The sequence below is a fragment of the Pituophis catenifer genome, unplaced genomic scaffold (assembly GCF_029215685.1).
Source record: "Pituophis catenifer annectens isolate HBS135680 unplaced genomic scaffold, rPitCat1.0.hap2 SCAF_2, whole genome shotgun sequence".
Classification (NCBI taxonomy): domain Eukaryota; kingdom Metazoa; phylum Chordata; class Lepidosauria; order Squamata; family Colubridae; genus Pituophis; species Pituophis catenifer.
This window is the reverse complement of record NW_027256882.1, coordinates 131,691,514-131,712,261: the sequence shown is the minus strand read 5'-3', so window position 1 is coordinate 131,712,261 and position 20,748 is coordinate 131,691,514. Positions and strand designations below refer to the sequence as shown.

The following is a 20,748-nucleotide window of genomic DNA, read 5'->3' as shown; positions in this document are numbered from 1 at the left end:
ATTCTGGCCAGGAGGTTAGATGAGTTCTGTTGTGGCTTTTTTTTATTGCTTACTTTGGGTGCCATGGGTCGTTGCTTAAAGCTGTTGTTCTAATTCTTGCAGGCAAACCAGAATCACCATTGTGTGATTGGCAAGCATATACTGTGGATGATTTAAATAAATAAATACAAAACGTAAGTTGGCAACTATGCCATAGGTGTGCATTTATGATTGTTGGAAGCATTCCAGAGTCGCATAATCGTGACTTTCCCACTGGCTTCCAAGAAGCAAAGTCAATAGGGAAAGCTGGGTTCACTTAATGACTGTGATTCACTTAACTGCAGTAATTCGCTTAACAACCGTGGCAGAAAGGTCATAAAATCAGGCACAATTCACAACAATCCCTTTGGTTAGTAATGGAAATTCTGGTGTAAGTCAAGAACTACCTGTAATTATATAAATCACGGCAAATGAAAATTTCATTGTTCTGAAGAAAGTTACTTATCGTACTTTTGCTGGTCATCCAGTGTTGTAAAGCGATTGGACTGCCAGACTATGTTCTGTCCCAGCTATGGATCCCAAAGAATGTAGCACATACAAACTCCGAACAAAACTCAGTTTACTTCAAAACACAGTCTTTTGCAAATGCAGGCTGTTAATAAAACGTTCTTAACAACCTGCCAGAAATTCCACAGATAAAATAGAGTCTTACTAGAGTTGGCAGAAAGCCTAGAAGCCAGGTTTGCAGAGAAAATTCAAACTCAATGATCAGCGAACGGACGAATGAACACACGTTGTTTCCTGCAACTTTTTACAAGCTGTGTGCAAACTTAAATAGACTAAGGGAGTGGCCAATTAGCCCCAAGCCTTACTCTCGAGGAGACCTCCTCCTGAGTAACCACTCCTGCCTTTTGGCAGCTCTGTGCGCTCGTGCATTGAGAAGAGGCTCCTCCTCTTCCTCCTCTTCACTTAAAGGAGCCTCTGGAGGTTTTGAATCCCTGCATCTGGCACCACATCTTCTTCAACCTCCTCGCTGTCCGACTTGAGCGCCGGCTGCACAGGCTGCTGGCGTGACACCACACCAGCCTCCTCATCGTGGGGATCAGCAACGATTCGTGCAGGCCGCTGGCGGGCCACAACAGACTACGATCTGGAAAGTCCCAGGCTTAAATCTCTCCCTACATTTCCTGCATAAACATAGGGCACTCCTACTTCTCAGCCCTGCCTAACTCACAAGGATGTTGTGAAAATCAAGTGAGGCTATGAGAGAAATGATAGAGTCCACCCTGATTTCTCAGACAGGATAATGCAATAGTGAAGTATAATTCATCAGAATTGTTTGATAATAATTATTTGCATAATAGTATTTTGAACACTTGCTTTTTTTGCTGCTGCTGCTGCTTTTCACTTTTTAAACTTGTTGCAGTAGAACACTTTTTAAAAAAAAAACATTTAAGAGAAATAATGGGGGCAAACTGTCCTTTTAGAAAGTAGGAAGAAAGTCTCAAAATTGGAGCACCGGAGATGGGAGGAAAAAAATAAGCACCTTTGAGGGAATTTGAACTTTGTGAATTTCAGAATTCACATCTTCTGAGTGAGTGTCCTGATATTCACAAGCTTCACTGCTTATTGAATAGTCTCCTGCAGTTCCTGCCTCGAGAAACTAAAGTGGGTGTGTAGGATTAGGCGTTTTAATAAAATATGCCTCTAAAATGTGCATTTAAATGTTAATATTATTGCAGGTTTTACAAATAGGTAAGGTGCTGGCAAATAAAAAAATAGGTCAGGATGGAGCCCTTAAAAGTGAACATTGGCATCCAAGCCTTCTAAAAGTGAGATGGACTAGAAGCATTGCATGGCTGCGCCTACCTTGTGAAAAAACCCTTTCCTAGGCAATCCAGCAGGCACCCCACCCCCCCAGACCTTATTAGTCTTCTGGAAGCTGGGGAAGAATGAGATGGGAGTCTGTGGGGTGCTCTCACCATTGTAGAGTAGGGGGAATAGTAGGAATAAGAACTTCACTTTTTCTGATGTAGCCCAGGGCTGCATTAACCCTTCTAGCAGCTGCCTCACACTTGGCTGGTCAGCGGTCAGTGACCATAACCAAGCCCTTCTCCAATGCAGTGCTTCCAAACCATGAATCTGCTATTTTGTCTCCTTTTTCCATACATTTTTTCTCTCTCTCTAAATGTAATATCTCATATTTTTCCCCTCTGGAAAAGACATCTTGTTCCTGTCTTTTCTTCTTTCCAGATTAGATTGCAATTTCATTCTGTCATCTTGGATCTTGGCCAGACCTCCAAACTTTTGATCATCTGAAAATCTGACAAGGAGCTCATCAATCCTATCATCCATGCCACTAATAAAAATGTTGAATATCATTGCGCTTAGGAATCCCACTGGTTACAGTGTTCCACCTCAATATAGAGCCATCGGTGCTGACTCGAACGTGATTAAATAGCCAGTTGTGGATACACCTGACTGTATTGCCATCAAAATCACATTATCACAGTTTATCAGTGACAATGTCAGAAGAACCCTGTGGAAAGCTTTGGTGAAACTGAGGCAGATTATAATCACAACATTTTCTAAATCTACCTTGTGAAAGAAAGACAAGATTTATCTACCATGACCCTTTTTTGACAAAGCCATGTTGCTTCTTAGCAAATGCATCATTGTCTCCGAGATACTTACAAGTGACCTCTTTTATTATTTGCTCTAAAATACCACATATTGAAATTAGGCTCATTGATAGTTAATTACTGGGGTCCTCTTTTTCCCCCTTTTCTTAAAGAAAAGAAGAGCATTTGTTCCAGTCCTCTGGGACATCTCCAGTTCTCTAAACTCCTCAAAAATAATTGACAGAGATATAACGGCTCTTCTCCTAGACCTTTCAGTGTTGTTTGAGGCTGAGCTATCTTTAGTTTTCTTTTCAAGATACCCCACTTTTGCTGTTCCTCCCATGACCTCTCCCTTATAGTTTCTCTTTGTTTATTAAAACCAACCTTTCTAAAATCCATGGATTATGTTTGATTGTTCTTTAACCAGACTTCTGTGAGATCTCCTAGTTTCCTGCTTAACTTTTTGAAAATTATCACTAACCCAAATCAAGAATCTATGCAACATCTAATATTTGGCAGGATTCATCTTCCAACAAATGTCTGGGTAGTTGAAATGTCCTATCACAACCAGTTCATGATTTTTAGGATTATTGTCTAGTTTAATAAATAGATTGAGTGAAACACAGTAGCCTCATAGCAAGATATCCCTTAGTTTGCCCTTTTATCCTAACCCAGAAGTTTACAGTACTCATGCTACCATCAGTTCAGCTGGACTTTATACAGGTAAGCTCATTCTATATATAAAACATCATTATATGAATTCTTCTCTTGTTTTCCCTTCTCCTCTGAGATAATGTGTACCTTTCAAGCCCAGTGCAGCACTGTTGAGATTGATCCCACCATGTTTCTGTAAACCCTATTATATTATACTTGCCTTTGTGTCTCATGATATCCATCTCATTTTGCTTGTTTTTCATACATTTGTTAGAATAGACATTTAAGATAATAGACTAGACTCCCTATGTTCAGTTTCCCTTTTTTCTTTCTCTCTGTACCTCCATTGTTACTTTGGCAAACTACTGTGGCTGTATTTAATCCAATATTTCCCAATTTGTTACTCATCAATAGCCTTAACACTGGTGCCCTTTTGTGTTTCAGTTCAAAGTCCTCCTGACGAAGTTAGTCCGCTCCTGCCCAAAGACTTACTTTCCCTCCTTAGTGAGGTGAATTGCATACCTCAAAGCCTCTTCCTTGAAGATTACTGAAGATTCAGTAATGCTATTGAAAACCCAAGCCTCTGTTGCATGCACCAACTTGACAGCTAGTTCACTTGAAAAAGTTTCCATTCTTTTGCCAGGCCTTTATCTTTAATGATAAATATTGATGAGAACATCTCCTGGACTCCAAGAAACTTCATCCTCTTCCCAAAATCATGAAGTCTCTTCTGATATGCTGCAGAACTTGCCCTGCAGTACCATGATTTGTGCCTATGTAGATGAGAAGGAAAGGTCTGTGATTAGCAAATCCAATGTCTAATCCGTCTTTCCTATCCGCCTTGATTTTAAGGCACCCAGAAGACAGCAGACATATGGAGATGAAAGATCTGCCTTCATTTTCTGTTCGATGGTTGGTGATGGATCATTTCCATTGACATCAAGTGGCAGAACTTCAATATAGTTTGTTTGATTTTGTGGATCATTCATGTTTGTATCTTCTTCTGAGGTTGGAACTGGTGGGCTGTGATGAGAATAGTTTACTTTGTGACTGTTTTGCCTTTGACAGCAACACGTGGCCAACTCCTGTGATTTTCATCCTGCGATGAAACTTAAGCTTACCATTTCTCTCCTGCCTGTGGCAGGTGATGGTATCCACCATCATTATTCATGATGGATTCATGTTGACATATAAGGTAAAGGCTAAGGCTCTGGTCTCCAGTTCCCTAAATGTTGTTTTCAGTATTTTCACAAACTTACACTTTACACAGATGAAATTTGCTTTGTCTTGTGGGAGAAGGACAGACATGACGCATCTTTTGAAGATGATGGCCAGAATCCCATCTATGGGCACAATGTCCTTTATGCTATTGAGGAAGAGAAAGAAAAGGAGAACAAGAGGTTTTTCCATGTTTTGGGGGCACTGGATTAAGCTGCTCAAATGAAATTGCTTGGCTGCAAGCTGTCTTCCCAAAATATACCATGATGCCCAGCATTTTCTTACCCATACCCCATCCCTTTCAATCCCCCAACCCTTAGCTGCAATGGAGAATACAGGTAGTTCTCCATTTACTACCACAATTGAGCTCAACATTTCTGTTGTTAAGTGAAACATTTGTTAAATGAGTTTTGCCCCATTTTACAACCTTTCCTGCCACAGTTGTTAAATGAATCACTGCAGTTGATAAGTTAGCCACCAATTTTTAAGTGAATCTGGATTCCCCATTGGCTTTGCTTGTCAAAAGGTTCCAAAAGGGGATCACATGACCTTGGGACACAGCAATGGTCATAAGTATGAACCAGTTGCCAAGCATCTGAAATTTGACCACATGATCATGGGCATGCCAAAAAGGTTGTAACTATGAAAAATGGTCATAAGTCACTTTTCAGTTCTGTTGTAAATTTGAACGGTCACTAAATGAAATATTGTAAGTCGAGGACTACCTGTAGAAGGAAGGTAAAGGCTTTGAGCAATTCACAAGGAAAAACAACCCGGACTGTGTTGAGGTAAAACCGCTAGTTGTCAGAGTGGATTAACTGGGTTAGAATGCTCATGAAGTAGATAATTCTCCCATCTTTGACTCAGATAATGTGTGGTATGAACAAGGTCATATGCCCGTGATGGCGAACCTATGGCATGGGTGCCACAGGTGGCACATAGAGCCATATCAGTGGGCATGCGAGCATTGCCGTAGTTCAGCTCCAGCATGCATGCATGCACCGGCCAGCTGATTTTTGGGTCTTCTGGTCCCACCGGAAGTTGGGAAATGGGCTGTTTCCGGCCTCCGGAGGGCCTCCGGGGGGATGGGGAAGGCCGTTTCACCCTCTCCAGACTCCTAGAAAGCCTCTGGAGCCTGGGGAGAGTGAAAAATGGGCCTACCAGGCCCACCGTGCCATCACGTGTTAAAAGTGGGGGCAGGGCTTGGGGGCACACATGCATGTATGGGGGCGGGGCTCATTGAATTATGGGTGTGGGTACGCATGTGGGTGACCTCCCCGCACTCCTCCTACTTTGGCATGCAACGACAAAAAGGTTAGCCATCACTGTCATATGAATTATTAAATCTATCTTTTTTCATCATTGGCACCATGAAATGCTCCGACTCTTCTCCTGGGGCAAATCTGATCTCTCTAGATGCCTGTTGTCCAACTACTAGGACATGGGAAACCACGGATAGCTTGCTGAGATACTGTTGTCTGTTCCTGGAGACACTTTCTCTCTTTTTGCTTGGGAAGGATGTTTGTGCCTTGGGTAATGCAGTCACTGCATACTGATTTGTGCCTTCCACGCATGGCTAATGCAGGAACATTGTCAATGAATGACAATGAAGATTGGTAAGTGGCAAAAGGAATTTCTAGAAATAATATGGGAACAGATCAGTATTGCTTCAATAGTTTTCGCTTCTATAGTTACTATTGCGTAATTGCATTTACTCGAGTTAGAAGTGCAACTGAATTAGGGAGCGGCAGGAGGTTTCCTCCCCCCCTTCCCCTAATAAGCATACCCATGATCAGGCTGTAACCAAACTTCCTCAAAAGACTGCCTGTCCCAGCATGTTTGACTGTCATAAATTGATCTACAGGAAATGATTAGCCCAGAACGGAATTATAGTGCTTCAACACCCTGGTATGAAAAATAAACATAATATGGTATTTTCACAGGACGCATAAGTCAACATTGGCATGAATGAACGAATGAATTTGGGCCAATCGCTCCCTCAGTGACACTTTAGAATGCCATTTTTTGTGGGCAAAAAGACATAGGAGGAAGAGTGCTTTATACGCTGTCTTGAATTTATGAATGAAAAATGAGATGTAATGAATTAATAAACAGAGCTCTTATTATCAGTGTGAAACCTCTAGCGCTTTATTGATGATTTGGAGGCAGGAGAAAATCAAGTTGATGTCAAGTGAATAAAAAAAGCAAAAGTTGTGTACAGATTAGAGGATTTCTCCAGTTGGGTTCATGAAAAGGTAACTCAAATCCAATCCAAATATAAGTCAGTGCAAACTACAACAGTCAGTCCTCAATTTACAACAGTTCATTTAGTGACCGTTGAAAGTTACAACGGCACTGAAAAAAGTGACTTACGACCATTTTTCACACTTATGACCGTTGCAGCATCCCTACGGTCACGTGACTTATATTCGGATGCTTGACAACTGGTTCATATTTATGACGGTTTGTCATTTCCTGGGCTCCTGTGATCATCCTTTGTGACGTTCTGACAAGCACAGTCAGTGGGGAAGCATGATTCACTTAACAACTGTGTTAACTAAAATAACTGCAGTGATTCACTTAACAAAGGTGGCAAGAAAAGTCATAAAACTCGGCTCATTCCTAAATGGAGCTGCCATGTATTAAAAGCAGTTGTATATGTAGTTAGCACTCCTGGGTGACTACACTTTGAAATAAAGTGGTGGATATTTTTGTTAAGAGCTGCCCTTTTCGTGTTAGGGCCAGGCAATGACCCCTAAGATGAAAAGTCAATTTTCCATCCCACCTCATAATGTCAGTCCAACCTATGTTAACTGTGATTCACATCTGCCAGTATACAGCAAAAAGTTGTCAGGAACTGACTGAAGGGGACCGCCTCCATTTTAGAGGGCCGCAAATGTTGGGCGTGCGATTGAGTTTTCTTTCATTCAAGGTCAAAAAAAGAAAGAAAAAAGAAAAATGAAAGAGAGAGAAAAAAACCCCCGAGTTCCGTATTTCTATAAAACTGTGGGTTTTTCAAAAGGAAGTTATTACTACCGGTACCAGTTCATTCCATTATGACTTAAGTAGAAGAAACTAATATAGATTTCTAAAAAAACATTTCCGATCTTCATTCTCTGAGCAATAAGGATCCGGAAGTTCGCGAGAGCGTAGTTTCCGATAAGAACGGTGAATGTTCTACCTTTTTTTCAATTATATGATAAAGTTCGCTTTCAGGATAATTATGTATTTTCAAAGGAAATGAGACACTGCTGCACATCCTTGCTTTTCCAGCTGGGTATATTTGTCACCCAGAAGTTTATCAATGAACTTGTTCTCTATAGCTATACTTTTTTTGTTCTATTTTTTTTTTTTTTTTTTACAACAGTGGAAAAAAGAACGGGAGGAGGAGGGAGCAAAGCAGCCAATCAACAAAGGGAGTAGAATTTCCAGTTCAGTTCAAACAAGAGCATAGTTTTTACCCCTCCCTTACGAGAAAAAAAGAACCAATAATGACCCCGTTCTCAGCCAAAACACTGAAGCTAACCAATGAGCAAGGAACCTGAGAGTTTACTTCCTCCAATGAAATATAAGCAACGGGGCAGAAAGGGTGGGAGCAAGAAAGAGAAACATCCACCGCCTGGAAGATTCGAATCGAACGTTCATACACGCAGAGAATACTGCAGCAACCAATCAGCGGGCTAAGAAAGCGTGGAATCGAACGTTGAGGCACCTCCGGCTTCCCCCTCTGCCCACCCCGATTCTCTCCACATGCTCCTCCCCTAGATGCTGTTGTTTGTGGTGGTTTAGCTGCCGAAGAACTACGAGAGGGGAAGGGGAAATATCAACACAGCCTTGTTCCTGCCGACTGAAGCTATAGAGGCCGAGAGGCGGCTTGGCTCAAACCCGGCGAGAGGACTAGCTTAAAGCCTGGGAGCAGAGAAAGCGCCTGGCATTTCGGGCTAGGAGGAGAAGAAGCCTTTGTCGATTTTTTTTCCTCCCCCCAAAAAACACGTATCCCTGCCGCCGCCTCTTCCATCACCGCCACCACCTTGAGTGCGTTTGGCTCTCCTCCTCCCTTCCGTGTTGTGGTTTCGCTTCTCTCGCCATGTCGGTGAATATGGAGGAGCTTCGGCATCAAGTCATGATTAACCAGTTCGTGCTGGCTGCGGGCTGTGCGGCGGATCAAGCGAAGCAGCTACTGCAAGCTGCACATTGGCAATTTGAGGTGCGTTGCGAGCTTTTCTGGTTCTCCGTCTCTCCCCTCTCCGCCTTTCTTTGCGGGAGGGGAAAGAATCACTACGACCGCCCTCCCACGCCTTAACTAATTTTTTTTGGTCTGGGGTCGGTGGTGGCTACGGTGGTTTAAGGGATATTCTGCTGCCCTGCCCCCTTCCTCCCCCCCCCCGGTGTAAGGCGAGGGAGCCTTTCCTTGGCACTGGGCATGTAAACAATCCATCAGAGCCATTTTAATAACTACTGTCTCTTTCTACAATGAGTGCCTTCCGGGGCTAGGAATGTGCTAGGCCTTTGCGTGTTGACTAATCTGTTGTTGCTGCTGGTCGTGGGAAAAAGGGGAGGAGGAGGAGAAGCGAGTGGACAACATTAATAATCTTGAATTGGCCAGGCGGCGAGAGTGCAGAACGCGTGATCATACAGCCTACTTGAGGGGGGGGGGAGTGGATGGCTGACTCGAGCATTCAGATGGAATAAATAGCTTTAAAATATTCCTCCATGGAAGTGCACATATCTCCTAAAAACAAAAAAACAAAAAAAAACCCCGAAGAGTGGAGCTGAGTGTGAAGGTTTTATCTTGCCCACCCATCCCCCTTCACTTCATTCCTGAGCGAGGCACCCGATTTGGAAGCAAAGGAATATCAAGGAGACTGTCCCGCCCCCCCCCCCCGCAGTCTCTTTCCCCCCCCCAATTATTTAGGGACGTTAGCTTCTGAACTAGGCCTGCTAATAATTTGCTGCTTCGTATGTGTGGTCTTTATTTAGCTGGAGAAGAAACTAGATAGCATGTTGAGATGTGGTTAGAAATTCTTGCTTTTAAAAGGAGTCTTGTTTGTTTACATATGGCCGAATCCTTCCCTGGTCTAGCCACGTTTTAAATGCCTCCTCTGTTTTGATTTACACAATGAGGAGAAAAAAGATTGGTTTCAGCCAAGCCCTTGGCATCAATAAAGATAAATGCCTTTGTCCATTTCTGCTGGGCATAGCATTATACTTAGGAAAGCAATCGGCCATGAAGCCAATCCCCACCCCACCCCCATGTTGCCTTTTAAAACTACACATTTTTGTTGCTCTGCCAATTTTTTAAAGTGTTAGGGATAGAGACTTTCTTATTACATTTTAAAAATGTTCCCCGACCAGCTTTTTTCCTACTGTGTTGGACTACAGTTCACTTCGTTCCCATTTGGAGGATGGCACCTAGCTAAGGAAAGGTGCTGTGGTCTATTGGCTTGTGGGTTAGAAAACCTACTCGAGGCTGACAATGATTACCGATGGGTATGTTGTCCTCTTGTGTGCCGTGTTTATAGTTTCCTTTTTTTCCCCCTTTCTTCCCCAAAGGGAGAGGAAAAATTAGCATTGTCCTAGATCAGTGCTTTAAAAAAATGGGAAGAGGAGGGAGAGTAATGGGCCGGCAAGAATGTCCCTGTAAAAAAATACATTGCTGTTCCTACCCTCCGACTTGACGTTTCCCTTGGAGTTGTGGCCCCTTGTTCTAACAGTAGGCTTGTGTATTTGTTTTTTTTTTTAAACATAGACGGCTTTGAGTGCATTTTTTCAAGAAACCAACATTCCCAACACCCATCACCATCATCAAATGGTAAGTAGTTCAAAGTTCTCAGGTTCATATTATTCCTCACAATCCTCCCCCCCCCTCCTTTTGTGAGCACTGGAAATTTACATGAGGTAAATAGTCTGTGTGTATGTTTTAATGCCTTGAGCTTTTCTTGTTTCCATGAACAGATACAAACTATCCTTAGCTTTTTTTCCCCTACCTCTTGGAAAGCAGGTCTAAAAGAGAAATAAAAGACCACGCTGAGCAGTGCTTGAGTTGCCAAGCCATGTAAATACGAGGAGGAACTCCTTGTCTTGGATATGCAACGTCTGCATAATTTTACACAACCTTTGATACTGGGAGGGAACAAGAGCCTGCAGCCAGCAGTGGTTGTGCATTCAAAGCTGTCAGCTCTACAGACAGCCATATTGCTCTGCAACAAGAGAAACACAGACTGCAAATGTAAACAAGAGCCAAAATGTCTGCCAGGAAACAAGGACTTCTGCTTCTCTCACCCTCCCTCCCTCCTTCCTCTGTCTTTACCTCATATGGAATTGTTTAACCATTTTTATACTCCATAATTACTTAAAATCCAGGGAGTTTAGAAGAAAGGAGGAAATGCTGGCAAGCTTTTAGGTACACCCCCTCCACATCTCTATTAGTGTATATTAGTGTGTTTCGTCTAAACTTGAGCAAAACTTTGTGTGACCTTGACTGAGGGCAGGGTTTTTTGGCAAGTAAAAGAAGTTTTTTGGGTTTTTTTTTTTTTTAGGAAAGTGAACTAGTATTGTGTGCAAAGATAATAGCAAATACAGACTAAGCTACAGCATTTCACTTGTCTATTGTTGAAGCTTATGTATAGCTTTAGAAATGCAAATAAATAAATAAATATAAATCTCTCATAAAATTCTCATGTTGCTTGTTTGTTGTTGGCTATGTAGATTTTTCTGTCTATATAGCAATGTAATTATATTTTCAATACTTATCTACTAATGAATGCTTTTAATTGTAGATTTCATATTTTGACTAGATAATATTAGAAATCTCTAATGTATTCTGATAAGACTATTTCTCCATTAGAAGTACTTGTTAATGAGAAAGTATAATTTGTGTTAGGAAGTTACATATTGTAAACTTTAGGAAAATATAAATAACATCTAAATGACTACTGGTTGCATCAGTGTGCTGTATTGTAAAAACATCTAAATAGCTTGTTTTTACAAGTCTCTTGAAAGAATCTATACAGAAAACAGGCTTTACTGCATTTCATGTAAAATAACTTTCTGCAATTTTTTGAAATTGACAAGGACCACGATTGTCAGATTTCAGTGTTCTGCAACTGGTGTTCTATCAAAAAGTCTTGCACTATTTTCGTATGATTTTATGGGGGAAAATTCTGGGCAATTGTAGTTTAGATATAGCAAGTGGGGAATAGTTTTATTAGAGCCAATAATTTGGATTAAGAAAGGGTTCTTCTACATAATGCAGAAGCTACAACATTCATTTCATCCCTGAACCTGGATGGTTTTTAATTGTGAAAAATGCAAGCTTTTTTTTAGAAAACATATCCAGATTTTGAAGGGAAGAGAGAACTTGTCTCAGCCATTATATGAAATAGTTTAAAGGATCTGAAAAGGCTGCTTTTCTACCCAGGTCTGGAAGGAAATGCCTACAATGTGTAATTTTTAATTACATATATAGCAATGTACAGGAAGTTCATGTATTTTCTTCTTCCACCAATGTAACAATATACACAGTAGAAACCTGGAACATAATATGTTCACCAATTTGCTTAGATAACCTGGATTATCATCATTTGGTTTTCTGTTTAGTTTTTAGAGAGTGGGCATAACCTACTTTATGTTATTCATCAGAATCATAGAAAGCTGCCTCAGAGTGTAATTGACAGTGGGGTCGTCTGGTAGACAGCAGTCTTTATGAGTATCTGCTCTCCCTTTTTGCAGGCTGGAGAATACTATATAGTATGAAAATGTGTGCTTTGCCATTCTGAAGAGTAGGTGTTACAAAGCATGTGAAACTTTGCATTTGGCTTAGAAAAATATTACAGTTCTGCCATCTAAAATACGGCAGACTTTCCAGACAGTATAATATGGTTTCAGAATATTTGAATTTGTTTATGTAGTTTGATGATTCTATTTATATTACTGGGGGGCAGGGGGTGAAATTGCAGGTTCATGTATATTTTCTCCCCGCTTCCCCCTGTGAAGTTCTCTATAAAACTGATTGCATGATGCTGGCATGAAAATTCAAGCTGTGCAATAAGAAACTAGTATAAGGGATAAATGTTCTATATGTGATTGCCAAGTGGTGACAAATGATTCATAACTGCCCTGGAAGCTAAAACAAGCAGCCAGTGAGCTAATTTAAGCATGCTCTTTTAAACCTAAATGTGAAAGTAGATCTCAGATTTGCTATTGAGCTTGAAACATGGGTGAACATCCTGGATCAGTTTCCTTTGTGACTTGCAAGGAATCCTACCCCTTCCCCAGTAAAAGGCTCATTGTCCTCAGTATTGGTTGACTTCTATGATTCCTAATGATTTCAAAGCTGTGCTGTGGAGGTCACCCTGCATTCTGGGACTGGGTTCTTGCTGAAAATGGACGTTCCTACAAAAGTTGTAACGAAAACAGTTCCAGCCCAAATTCTAAGACTTTTCCATTGTTGGAAGCAGCCATAGTGAATAACATATCTTCCTGGCTGGAGTGTTTTCTTCAGAATGCCTATTATGGGGGTGCTTTCAATCCACAGGCTGTCCATTACCCCATGTTCCTTCCTTCCTGCATGTCTTCCCCTCTGTATCACTCTTGCTCTTCCTGCCATACTTGTCCCATTTTTGTTTTAAAACCCTTATTTGGCCAGCAATTGGAATCCTTGCAGCTCAAGAACCAAAGTTGCAGAACTTCTACACCAAGATGTCTTTGGTTGTGAAACTTTGCAAGAAAGGAATCTAAGTGAAGACCAGTGAGGCAGCAGCAGTGGCTAGGAAGGGATCAGCAACATGGCTGTAGGGCTTGGGTGCCTTTGAAAAGCGTGTTTTGCCTCCTGGGGGGTAGAGTCACTCCGAGGTAGCCTGCTTTGTTTCCCAAGGGGCTGCATTTTTGCACTTTGCATTTCTGAACAGGTATTGCTGGTATGGAGATGAGCTGATGATGCCCTTTTGCATAGACTTGCAGTGAATGCTGGAGGTCTCTGTTAATAATATCCCAACCCCAATCAGCTTAGAATATTCACGAGACTTTCTTCTTATGCAGCCCTTTGCACAACTTCAATCAAGTAGGATTTCAGACTTGATTCAAGGTGTTTGAAATGCTTAGCACACAGCAGGGGAACCTAGTTCAGTTGAGGCTGTTTAATTGGTTTTATATCCAGTCCTTGGTGCTGGATATCCTTCTGTGCATATTGCTAACAAATACATTTCTGGTCTCTCTTATTCCCCCAAAGGAAGCTATTGTTATTAATTGACTGTTATCTGCCACCTGAAATACATATTCCCCCTCCCTACATACGCACACAGACATCACAAGAAAAGCCCAAAATGAATAAATACGCAACAGGCAGGAAAAATTCATCTTCCCATCTGGCAATTTTAAAATATCTTGTTTCTTTCCTTTGTGTGCATCGTGTGCTTTGCCAGGCCATCCCATTTATTCATAAATCTGTGTGTTAGATGCAGATTTCGGCCAAACAGAACCGCATGTGAACTGTAATGAGACAGCAGGGCCCATTCTTGCTTGCTCTGGAATGTTTCTCCCAACTGCTGAGCATTAAAAGAGTTTACAGTTTCTGCATTTGCCAGGGACAGTTTAACAGAGATTGCAAACAAAGGATATCCTGTCTCCTCAGCAAGGCTATCTTCTCAAGTCTTCCCTCCCCCTATCTTTTTATAACCAGTTACACATTAATCAGGAAACTAATGTTCAAGTTATGATTTGCCCAAACATTATTCATCTACATTTCTCAGTTGCTTCTCAGACTAACATGGTGCCTAGTTTTGAATTCCATTTTTGCTGCTTATAGGCCATTCCCCAGTGTGAATTAGGAAATTCATAGCTTGTGAACAAAACAGATTTAAGAAAGTTGAACAGAAAAGAAACTTTACAAAATGCTTTATTTAGGAAATGAAAAATAATAGGTATCAGGTATTCTTGCCAGTAGAAAGGAATAGCAGGAATTATAATGAAAAATCTGGGGTTGTCCTGTTAGAGAAAACTGATTATTATACACAGTTGGTGAAATTCTTGTAAAGATGCTGTAGAGAAATTTATGGAAGTAAAATCTGTATCTACTAGAAGTTGTGGGTACATTAGAATGCATAAATCTCTCTATTAAAACTCAAACTCAGAGGACAAAACAGAAGTAGAGATCATGTTTTAAATAAAGAAGGTCCAAAGTTCATTCACTAAAGTCTTTTAATACAGTTCTGCTTGGGGAATTCTGGGAATTGAGATCTGCAAATATTAAAATTGCTGAGGTTGAGAAACACTGAGTTAAAGGATGAATAGTTGGCGATGCGACCTCTACGTATCGATAGACCATTGAGATTGTGGAAGAGAATGTGTTGATTTTTAAAGAAAATCAGGGGGCAAAATCAGTGAAAATTGGGCTCTCTTTTTTGTGCTTGGACGCTTTGCATTCATCAGTTTTCTTCAAATTGGCTAGGAAAGTCTTGATTGAAAAATGTAATATAGATCACATCCTAAAATTTCCTCAAACAAAAAGCTGATAGCTATTACAGAACTGGTGATGTGGAATTTGAGACCATTTCATCAAATGTATTTGTCCTGCAAAAACCGAGCCAGGTTTATCCTTTAGCTGAATTACCTAGACATTGTAATTGCTGAGATTCCAAATTATGATCCCCTTTGATATGAATAACATAAAATGGGGATACAAGATCTTTAAAGGGCTCCAGAATTTATGATGTCCTTGGATTTCTGGAGTAAGAAGTGAATCCTAGGCTTAGGAATGGCTATTTTCTTGGCCCAATAGTTAGACCGTGGATCTGCAAAAATAGCTTTGGAGAGCACTAAACTAGGGAAGGAAGATAAAGTGCATAAATTATTTTCGTCAAGAATCATAAGGTACAACACTTAATGATAGTCATCTTGCCATATCTTATATTGCAGCTCCCATCTTCCCCTATCCATATGTAAGGGCTATGGGTATTGTTATCCATACATCAGGACAGCAGCAATCAGGGAACACTGCTCAGACACAACTAAGGGGTACAACTACATTGCTAACGATACAACCACAGAATTTTTGTCTCAGGCAGATGTGGCTAATCTTCAGTTGTCCTGGCCCCTTTGTTTCTGTTGTAGGCTTAATAAGGCTGATAGGTAATAATGTAGGAGGGAGGCACTCCAAACATTTTATTTCATTCTGTACTTTATAGTATCACGGACAAGGAACACATCCTGGATTGCTCTGCGTCTTATTTTTAACTCTGTTGAAGCTGCAAATCAACTAAATTCAGATCCCCCTTATTTCTTTTGGATGCTGCACGTCCCACATCAGTATATAGTAATGTCACTCTTAATATGTATGCCCCTTTAGATTTAATATATTTATTCACTTCTTTTCATAGATGCAGCGGACAGTTAAACTTATATCAATTCATCTAGAAAAAATATTTCGTGCTCAATCCAGAGAAGTCTCACACATACTCCTTTCTAATATTACTGGTTGGCTGTAGGCTTGTCTAGGACTGTCAGTGACTCAAAAATTGCTAAAGGCTTTGGTGGTGAACGGGATACTAAAATAGTACAAAATGGCACATTTAATAGAGTTTGCACAGATTACAAAATTTATTTTTTCTTAGCTAGAATTTAATGGTGAGCAAATGTTCCCTTGGCCCCTTCTAAGTTTACTTTTCCTCTCTTGATACTGTAATGGAGACTCACATTCCTCCATCAGAAGAGTATAGACAGTAGGTTAGTTATTTTAGTGTCATAACTTCCAACTACCCAGCAATTGCATATGTTCAAAGACTTTGAAGCTCAGTTACTCTCAGGCTGGAGTCAAATACTGGTTTCCCTGGAAATTTAACTTCCTCATGGATAAAGGTCCACTTGACCAGAGTCATCCAGGCCTGATAACTTCCACTTTATGCCACTGTGACCACTCTCTATGGGGCTTCCATTGAAAACTTCAGTAAGTTCAGAATAAAATGGTCCTAGCTGGTGAAGGCCTGAACAGATTTAAAGTAGTTCCAGTGTCTTGTCTTGTTTTTGCAGGCTTAAATAATCAACACATACATAGATACACACACACTGACCTATAAAACTTGATGCCAAACCATATAAGGCATCTTAAGGACTGTCATCTGGGAATTGTGCTCTTCTCAGGAGAGATATTTGAAATTTAAGATACCTTTTGCCTCCCTGGCCTTGCAATGTCCTCAGGTCCATGTGCCTGATGTCAGTTGATATGTCCTTTAAGATTCAGAGGAAATTTATTATTATTATTTTACTTAGGAGATTTAATATATTTAGCTGTTCACTATCTTAAGTGCCAATTGGGGAAAAGTCAGGTTACAAATATCTCTCTTGCTCTTTCTCACATACACATGCTAACACCAACCTAAACTTACATTTGTACCTTTTGTTAAACTGGCTCTTTTACTGTTTTATTTTTCCATTTGCCTGTGTGTCTTGTATTTTCAGTATTTTTAAAAAACATTTTTACAAACCGGCAAATAAACCTTGCTGGGGATGATTTTATTAACAAGCCAAAAATAGAAATACATTTTAAATACGTGATTATAAGGAGAAGTTTATAGAACTAAGGAAATTCTGTAGGTTTGTCCCTTGAGTTTGATTGGCATCTGAATGTGAATGGAGAGAAACAATCATTTGCAAATGGAGGATCTCTACTACAGAGCTTTTATAGTATGAAGGTATTGAAAATATGACATAGAAACTGAAACTCAGCTGTTTCCCTCTTGCTCTCCCCCATCCAAGATGATCACCTCGTGGTCTGTTTATGTGATTTATGAGTACAATTAGCCTACCTTGGATGTAGCGAAAAAGAGTTTTGGGTGGAGGTTGTGCATTGTATTATTTTTATGCTAAGGTTTGATAAATTCAGCAGCGCTTTGGGGAAACATTTTGATTCCTTATTGAGGTGTCCATTTTCCTTCCAAAAGAACAGACTTCAAGTAGTTGGAGCTGAGCAGACTTTCAGGTGTTAATGTGTGTCCTACAGTGTTGTCTTGGTCAAACTATCAAATATTTCTAGCAGAATCAGCACAAGTGCCTAAGTTTCCATCTGATTGCACTCTCCCTTTCTTGTCCCACCCTTTTATTGTTCTTCCCTCACTCTCTGTAATGTCGAAATGTCGATGTAATCTCTGTGGGGCAGAACTATTTGTGTGTACCATTTGTGTGTTTACTTATGATGTTCTGCAAAGCAGTGTGTACATTATTGGTGCTGTATAAATAGCAAGTACAGTCAAGCTTTTCCATGATACTGTGTCAGCATATGCATTATGGTATTACTATTGCTAACCTAATTAAGGATTGTAGTCTCTTCCCCTTACACACACACACACACACACACACACACACACACACACACACTCCAGACTCTCTCCTCTGAGGGATTATTTTAAAATATCAAGGATATTTAATATGTTTGCGGTAAGAAGATGGGTGTAGTATAGCCAGAGATGAGCTTGACAAATGATGTCAGGAAGTTACTTTGGCTTAGCTCATAACTAGAACGGGTTTTGAAAAAATAAAGAGCAAAGCAGTAGAAGCAAAAGTGAGGGCTTGGCAGCGTCCCGTGCTAAACGTCATTGTCTTGCAATCAAGTAAAGGAGAAAAGAAATGGCAGGAAGGAGATGTCTGTTTTTTTTTTTTGCATCAGTTGGGAAAATTGTCCTACATTTTTTTTGGTGATAAAAATATAAAAGTGAACACGGGGATTCTGTTCCATGGATGAATATATCAGAGTTGACCTAAGTTATTGGTAGTCTGCAGTCAACACAGGTACAGGTAGTCCTCAACTTAAAACCCTTTGTATAGTGGCGGTTCAAAGTTACAACAGCACTGGAAAAAGTAACTGATAATCTCTTTTTTTTAATATTTAGATCATTACAGCATCCCCATGGTCATAGAATCAACATTCGGACACTTGGCAGCTGGCATAAATTGTTGACAGTTGAAGTGACCCAGGGGTCATGTGTGCTTTACTTTTTGCAACCTTCTGAGAAGCAAAACCCGATCGCATTGCGGGCCATATTGTGACGTATCGGAATGTTTTTTGCCTTTGTGGAGCTGGGGTGGGCATGGCCTGCATGGGTCGTATTTGGCCCGTGGGCTGCCAGTTTGTCAGTCCTGAGCTACGTCAATGGGGAAACCAGATTCACTTAACAACAGTGTTACTAACTTAACAACTGCAGTGATTCACTTAACAACTGTGGCAACAAAAGTCATAAAATGGGGCAAAATTCGCTTAACTATCTTGCTTAGCAATGGATATTTTGGGCTCGATTGTGGTCATGAGTTGAGGACTACCGGTATAACAATTTGACTTAGTTTAGGAAAGGAAACTGAGAACCGGGGGGGGGGGGGGGAGGGGGAGGGGGGGAAGTATTTTGGCCATTCTCCCATATCTCTCAAAAGAGGCTGAGACATTTTTATATTCTAGTTGCACCAGCTCAGGTAGGAAAAAGTAAATAGACCAGCTGTAGAAGGATTTTAATCCTTACTCCACGGTAAGGAAAAAATGCAAGTATTTTTGCAGGGCCTTTTCTACTAGGGAGCCAATTGCAGGGGGCTGGGAACTGTGGACATAGGGTGAGGGATTAATCATTTCCTCTCTGGTTCGGATGTCTTGACTCAGCTCAGCACAAGGAGGAAGACTAAAAGAAGGCCATGGCTACTTGTCAAGTTAATATGTGAATTAGTTTAAGGGTTGAAGATAGCTAAAGAAGCCAAGAAGTTTAGTAGAGGCTTGAAAACAGGAAAAGAACCAAAAGGACGCAGAGAATATCTATTTGACTTTGTGAATTCCCTGAGAAGGTCTTGGGGACCTCCAGGGCTCCCCAGACTACATTTTGAGAATGATTAGTTTGGATGATTCTCAGCTCATTCTTGAGTTTTGCTTTTCTCACACTGAGCGAACTGAGATTGTTGGCTGCTAAGAATAATAAAAAGTGCCATTTTAGACACATCCAGATTAAAAGAAAGAGAAAAGCACCATCAATTCAGTTGCCAAGTGAAGATGGCAAAATGCTAACAAGGGACAAAAACAAAAAGCCCAGCCAGTTTCCTTTCTTTCCAGACTTTAGGATACAGAATAAGGGATTCAAGTTACAGGAAGACAGATTCTGGTTGGGAGGGGTTTGGGGGGGGCGTGAGAAAATCCAATAGTAAAGGCCCCCTTTTAACTGGAGATTTTCAGGTGGAGATTAGGTAGCTCTCAATCTGAGATGGTTTAATCTGGTTAAATCTGCTTTGAGTATGGCGTTGAAAAGGGCCAGTTAAGGCAAGAAGTTCCACTCTTGATTCCATGACTTCTCATTTTGGACTTGAAAAATAGGAAATTCAGAATGTGTGGAGGCCACATTCAACTCCTTATAGACACAGTAGATGTGAGTTTAAATGGACTCCAGAGGATGGTAGAGGACAGAAAGGCCTGGAGGAATGTTGTCCATGGGGTCGCGATGGGTCGGACACGACTTCACAACTAACAACAACAACAACAACAACAACAAATAGATACAGATTGCTGTCAATGTCTGGGAATGCAGTTTGGAACTACAAACCTTTGGTCTTTTTATAAGTAGGTAGGTAGTTTATTAATTGGTTAGTCTTACAAGCATATCAAAAGAATGAAAGAAAAATGAAATAAACAGGATTTAATTCCAGGGTAAACTAGATAAAAGAAAATGCAATGGTAAATGCAAAGAATCGACATTCAGAAAAATACATTGCCTTTACAGGATGGTCTAATCTGTTTGATATAACGGGTTCTTAGCTCAACTGCTTTAATTATAAACTTAGTGGTTCTGCTCACAATATATACATTAAGAGTCCAAGAGGAAATAGGACAATCTGCGATTCAGTTCCCACTGGGCTGTTTTTTCAAGTAGGGATGTTAAATATCTGTAAGCCTAAAAGGGGCATATAGTTGACAATCTAAACAAAACATGACAAATGCCTTTGTTGGCTTGGGATGCCTTTTTGTATAGGTTATTTTATAGGAATCAAGCATATGTTGATGCAAGAGGAGAGACGTTTGCTGTTCCACCTGCTTTTGATTTCAGTAGATTGATCATGGGACTATACCAGGGGTCTGCAACCTTAAATACTCAAAGAGCCATTTGGACCTGTTTCCCACAGAAGAGAAAACATCGGGAGCCACAAAACCAGGCTCGGTGTGGCCAACTCAATGTCATTCACTTCCACCAGTCACATGACCCCCCTAGCCACGCCTACCCAGCCAGTCATTAGGGCAGAGAACCAGTTGTTAAAAAACACT

General features: G+C 40.7%; 1 protein-coding gene across 1 annotated transcript in view; it reads left to right on the top strand.

Moving 5' to 3' along the window:
• The first annotated feature begins 8,120 nt into the window (after window positions 1–8,120).
• UBALD2 (UBA like domain containing 2) overlaps window positions 8,121–20,748 on the top strand; it is a 31,681-nt gene continuing 19,053 nt past the window's right edge. Inside the window, exons 1-2 of the mRNA XM_070937551.1 lie at window positions 8,121–8,679; window positions 10,222–10,284. Of these exons, the coding sequence (XP_070793652.1) occupies window positions 8,560–8,679; window positions 10,222–10,284 (183 nt within the window). The 5' untranslated portion in view covers window positions 8,121–8,559. The remainder of the gene's footprint in view (window positions 8,680–10,221; window positions 10,285–20,748) is intronic.